Source organism: Dermacentor variabilis, chromosome 8, assembly GCF_050947875.1.
Source record: "Dermacentor variabilis isolate Ectoservices chromosome 8, ASM5094787v1, whole genome shotgun sequence".
Taxonomy (NCBI): domain Eukaryota; kingdom Metazoa; phylum Arthropoda; class Arachnida; order Ixodida; family Ixodidae; genus Dermacentor; species Dermacentor variabilis.
In genome coordinates, this window is record NC_134575.1 from 9,886,227 (window position 1) to 9,892,226 (window position 6,000).

General features: G+C 43.4%; 1 protein-coding gene across 1 annotated transcript in view; it reads left to right on the forward strand.

Annotated features, from left to right (window-relative positions):
• LOC142589606 (glucose dehydrogenase [FAD, quinone]-like) overlaps nt 1–5,417 on the forward strand; it is a 53,277-nt gene extending 47,860 nt beyond the window's left edge. Inside the window, exons 10-11 of the mRNA XM_075701105.1 lie at nt 2,864–3,080; nt 5,175–5,417. Coding sequence (XP_075557220.1) covers nt 2,864–3,080; nt 5,175–5,325 — 368 coding nt within the window. The 3' untranslated portion in view covers nt 5,326–5,417. The remainder of the gene's footprint in view (nt 1–2,863; nt 3,081–5,174) is intronic.
• Nucleotides 5,418–6,000: the final 583 nt, after the last annotated feature.

The following is a 6,000-nucleotide window of genomic DNA, read 5'->3' on the forward strand; positions in this document are numbered from 1 at the left end:
GACTAGTTTTGAAGTGAGGGAAGCTCGCAGTAAAATTGAGTATGAAGAACGCCTGAGGAATATGGAAGAAAGTAAATGAGCTGGGAGAGTGTTCAGGTATCCGTACAGGAAAAACATTGATTCAGAGTGGAGGAAAAGAACTAGGAAGCTTACCAGCAAGTATGTCGCCTCTAGGCTGGCCAACACAGCAACAATGAAGGTCAAGCGGAAAGTCAGAGAGGCTGAAATAATCTCATGGGTGGCGGCATTGGAAAGGAAACCTGCCATGAGTAACTACTTAAGAGGAAAAAACGAAATCAGGAAAGAAACAATTTATGATAACTCAAAGGGAAGCTCATTACTTTTCGAAGCGAGATCGGGATGCCTTAGAACACGCACCTATAAAGCGAGATATAAGAAGGAACAAGAAGCATGTGCTTGCTGCGGTAAAGCTAGGGAAACTATGGAGCATATTTTATTAGAATGTGAAGACGTCTACCCAGCGGTCGATTTAGCACCACTGGCCTCTTTGAAGCCCTTGGGTTCAGCGGGGGCAGTGGTAAAATAAACATGTCCTCAATGGGAATTAGTAAGAGGCGATTGGAGGATTGGTGGACGAAATGTAGGGAAACGACAAAAAACAGAGACGTACAAAAGCACAGTTAGCAATAATGGATCAGAAAATTTGGGTGTGGGAGATTATAGTGCTTATTTTTTTATTGTTTAACTTAGGTAGGACATTAGGCAGTATAATAGCAAGAGCTTGGTGGCGCAACCCACCGCTCCGTTCCAAAGGGGACGCTCATAACATTCATCCATCTCCCCTTCGTCTCGTTTGAGCGCATTGGGGCCGTGCGGGGACCGGGGCGAGGATGTTCCAATACCTTTGCGTTTAATAAGTTTTCTCGCTCTCTCCCCTTTCAACTTCCAGCGTGCGTCACTCGAACCGTCGTGTTTAGGCGATGCGGCTCCTCTTTCCGTTCACAGCGCGATTCCTAGGTGCAGCGTCCGATGCAGGACGCCTATCGCTGCGCCGTAGCGCGTCTGGTGGGAAAGCGTCCCCTGCGATGTGTGCCGTGCTGCTGGCGAGGAGTCATGCGTCTGTGTGGTGCTCCCAAGCGATATAGAGGATGATCCCATCGAGGCGTCAGCCCCATGATCGCGTCCGCCTTCATGGCGCGTCGCGGCCCGGCTGTCCGTGCCGACCACGACGTTTGGCTCGCGTAGATCGTTTCTCCCTCCGAGACACCGAGTTCTTTGGTTCGCTCCGCTTGCTCAGGCGCTCGTTTCGTTGCCGCGCCGAACACTGCGTTGCTCGGCGCTCACCGCCTGATTGGTGGGTGCAAAGTCCGGTGAGGGGCGCCTCATGAGTTGTGCTGTGAACTTAGAAGTGTTGTATATGAAAACTATGTCTTTGTGTCACTCAAGAGCATGCCGAGCGAATGAGTGAGCGGTGAGAACGGGATGCGATAACGCTCTCGCGTTTCACTCTTGAAGGCGAAGCTTAAGCGTCCTCCAATTTTTTTCTCCCTCGCTATGATGTGCACTACATTAAGATTTCTTTCTCAGATTGGCAACATTGCCATCGTTTACAACTGGTCAGCTTGAGAACGGACTAATTTCCACACATAAACCCCACAATGATTGGGCACATGCCGCCATTTTGTATTTACGTACGTCGGCCTAGGAAGTAATTGAACTCTTGCACTCCAGCCGGGCGTTAAGCAGTTTATTTTGCTCTGTTTCAAACCGAAGAATCCCGCGTTTTATTCCTCGATTGAGCCGGTCATATAAGCTCTTTATGAACGTTATTTAAAGCATTACTGCTGACGTTCAAACTTGTCCAATATAATTTAACAACTGACGCTTACAAATATGTGAGAATCTATAACATGCTCAAGCAATTTGCGGCATATTCATGTTGGTGAAATAGATCGACAATTACCAGGAGAGTGTCTGTAACCAGGTTTGAAGTAGGGAACAACCTTAGCGATCTTCCAGTCCTTAGGTAGTTCACCAGATGATAATGATTGGTTAAAAATGAGACACACAATGCGACTGGAAATATAGTGAACTCGCTGCACCTTTTTGCAGCTTTGTGAAGTAAACATAAGACACTATAAAACATTCGTATTTTCCAATCTGTTTACTAGAATAATATTTCACAATCATTACTTTAGAGGCGAGAATAAACACAATATAGACACAGAATGAAATTGGCACCACAATATCACATTGCAACACGAAAGTATTTTGATAGAACTTTCCTAATGAATCGAGGGCGGAGTAATTTACAAATTCTATATTGTACAAGAAGAACAGTTACGAATACTCCACGATATCAACACAGACGCGCACGAAAAAAAAAGACAGAGAAGATGACTCCTGTACTAAAAGAAATTTAATATTCTGCCTAATGGAGTAGAGAAAAGACATCGTTTTGGTGATTGCTTGTGGAGTTTAATACCAGTGTACCTTAAAATCTGAATTCGAAATTTTCGTAATTCGTGTTCACTGTTAACAGCGGACTGTACTAAATATAGAGTGAGACGAAATGTTTTTAAGAATCTAAAACGCAGTAAAATTTTCGTGGTTAAAGCAATTATTAGTGATTGATGTAGGTGAGGTAAAAACAAAAATAAAACATAACCTATATTTTTTAATAGAATGTATATTTTGCTAGATTGCATTGGAGATATTACAAAAATTATAATAGGTACCGTCAAGGTGACAAACATGAATTCGGTGTTGCGCGGTAGTTTGTAAACCTAGTATTGTTCAGTATGTTCGTAGATACAGCGTAGTCAACGTTGGCTATACGAGCGACCCGACCTTAATGAATTGATTGCTCTTTTTTCATTCTTCCGCACTAATGCCTCACCAGGTACCCTTAAAGTGATGCACCTCTTCAACACGACTGCCATGAAAAACATTGGTGCTGAAATCTGGAATGGGTCTTACCCAAACTGCGAGAATCACACCATTTGGTCACCGGAGTACATAGAATGCTTTGTCCGGCAGGCTGCTTTCCCTGGACAACACGTATGTTGCACATGCTCTATGGGTGACCACAAGGATTCAGTCGTCGACTCGAGACTAAAGTGAGTCAGCGGTTCCTCTATACTTTTTGTTACCAATCTTTGAAAAGTGAAACCGATTACCATGCAATCAGGAGAACCACCTGCACGCTGCGTTAGATAGGGTTCGGCTCAGCTTAGTGTTCTCGCTCACTGCCATGTGTCTCTCAGGCCAGAATACAAATTAATTTGCTTCCTTTAGTTGTTTTAGTATTTTGAAGCAATTGCATGTGTTCAGGCTCCGCGCTTTCACTGAAGATCATCCAGGATGTCCCTTATATACAACACAAAGAAGGAAGGGCACGCACATGTGAGTTTACGCGCGTTTTGAAAACTGCGGAATGAGGATGACATAATACACGCTGGAGTACTAGTCACCAAGGCTTTGGACATAGTTCCATGAACACTTCATTGCGTTTTGCCGCTTCTCACCACGTCTTCGTCGCGTCCCTCACTACTTCTTTCGTAACGTACTACATACTGATGACGTAATTTCGTAGGAACCTCGTTGATAACCTTGTACAGGACGTATCCCGGTCACCATCTCAGTGTATTAAAGGATGACTGAACATAAAATAATATGTCACCTTGTCCAGTACGTATTCCGGTCTATTTAGAACTGAGGTTGAACAGCGCGAATAAAACAAGAACACGAGGAAACAATTCCCATTCACTATCCCGGTCCCTATCTCATGTATCCCGGCCTATATATCTCATATATCCATATATATCCATACACATCCATATATCTCATATATATCCCGGTCACTATCTCAGTGTATAAAGGGACACTAAAGATAAAATATTTGAGCTGTGTGTGTAAAGTGCCCTCTTACGCTACCAAAAGAAATTCACTTTTAATGTGACAAGAGGCTTGGTTAGCCAAAGGTACCAATATGATCATAAAACACCATAAATCAGTATCATACTTGTGGCGACGCCATGTCGAATTTCCCGCACTAGCTTGCCGTGACATGATGGATTTTGACGGTGTCTACTCGAGTCTAGTTGACTTTTTACCAGCAAACGTGGACTTATTTTCTAGCGGAGCTATCGACAAAACATGGCGCGCGCTTCAAGAGCTTTCATTCAGCGACAACGGCCCTAATAAGAAAAAAAATACTTTGAAATCTGTGACGTCACACTGACGCTACTACGCTGTGGTCTCGTCGCAAAATTCGAAAATTGAAACTTTGACCTTCACTTTTGCTTCTAATGACCTATTAGCGCGAAATGGAGAATATTTCATGAGCCTAAGCTCACCTAATGTTTCTCTTTAGTGTTTCTTTAATCATTTTTCAATAGGTTTCGATCATTTACATAACTTAGGTTAGGTCGAACGATCTTGCTCCTTACAAGTAGCAGCTTGGAACTTTGACATGACTTCCGCCTTATTAGCTATGTTCACTCCTACACCGACTATTGTGGAAATGGTGAACTGAAGAAAGTCCCTGACATTGGCGATGAAAGGAACGGCGGGGTTCACGCCTGCCAACACACCGTCACTGTTGCTCTCGTGCTTGACTCAATCGTGAAACATAACGCACGCAACAGGCCGTCCTCACCGAGCGAACGCTGTCGAAGGACATCTTCAGCGCAGGGATATGGTGATAGACGAAAGTTTAAAGTTTGGTCTACAGTGAGTCTATCTACTCCGAGCTGTCGTGTCGTAAGAAACAAGCCCCACAGAGGTCTCTGACAGCTGAAATTCGGTCAAGGCTCACCATGGCGGATAATTAATTTTTGCCGATTTTCTCGGGCGGTAATTTGGCTCTGTAACTAGCAGACCATTGCCACAAACGTGAGGCGCTGAAGGTCAGAAAAATACAGTCTCGTAAGAATATCGTTTAAGGACATTTTGTGTGCTTCGTCTAGTTTATCTCAATGCATAAGAGCTCGTTCATTCAAACATGTGTAACCAACTGGCCCCAATCGTACTTTTAGGGACGGTGAAGTGGTCCCCAGTTGGGGCATCAGGTTGAACACAAGGCTCAGGAAATGGATATTTGCCCACTTAAATATTAGTTTGCATGCTGAGTTTCCGTTATACAAAGTCTGCGTCCCCCTCCTAAGTCATAATAAACGTATGTATTAACGAATATTTTTATTGCCATGCAGGGTGAGAAATGTTACCAACGTGAGAGTTATGGACGCTTCAGTGATGCCCAGAATCCCAGCTGGAAACATTAATGCGGCCGTCATGATGATCGCCGACAAAGGAGCTAAGATGGTACTGGAAGACTATTACGCTCGTATGAATGCAGCATGAACAGAGAAGTATACTTTTTCATCATTACTCACCGTTGCTACAGCAGCATAGTGCGTAATTTTATTGAATCAACTCAAATAAATGTTCATCGACCTTCTTCATTTTTCTTCGATACCTTGTGTTACATCTGAAGTCTACACGAAACTCCTGGCTTCAGTTTTCTGTGAGCTCATCAAGAACACTACTCGCGAGCACTTTTTGAAAGGTAACCAAACAATCTTCATTTGCTTCTGAATTTATTTATTTGCTCTTACAATAAGCGACATTGTAAAGGGTACCTACTATCCCAATTACTGCTGAAAACGTAAAACCTCGAATCGGGAACCTTCGACTATTGGTATTTATTATACAGAATTCCGGCCAACCTCGAATCAAGGGTGGTTCGATTATCAATTAAAAAATTTAAAGAAACCCGGATGATGATCACAGAGAGAGAAAAATTGCTTTAAGCGATGCCGAGGCTCGTAGACGCAAAAAGCATTGGAAGTGCAACAACCTTTAACATGATTCTTTCACAGCTACTACCAAACCAACTGGCCAGTAGGAACTACTGTACCGGGTACTTTCTTTTAGATTCCACATAACTTTTTAAAAATCAGCTGTGGCAGCAGCATATTTTTCGTCATTGAGCTGGATTAATTACTCGGAAGAGGCGGACATTACTTGCATGAGAAA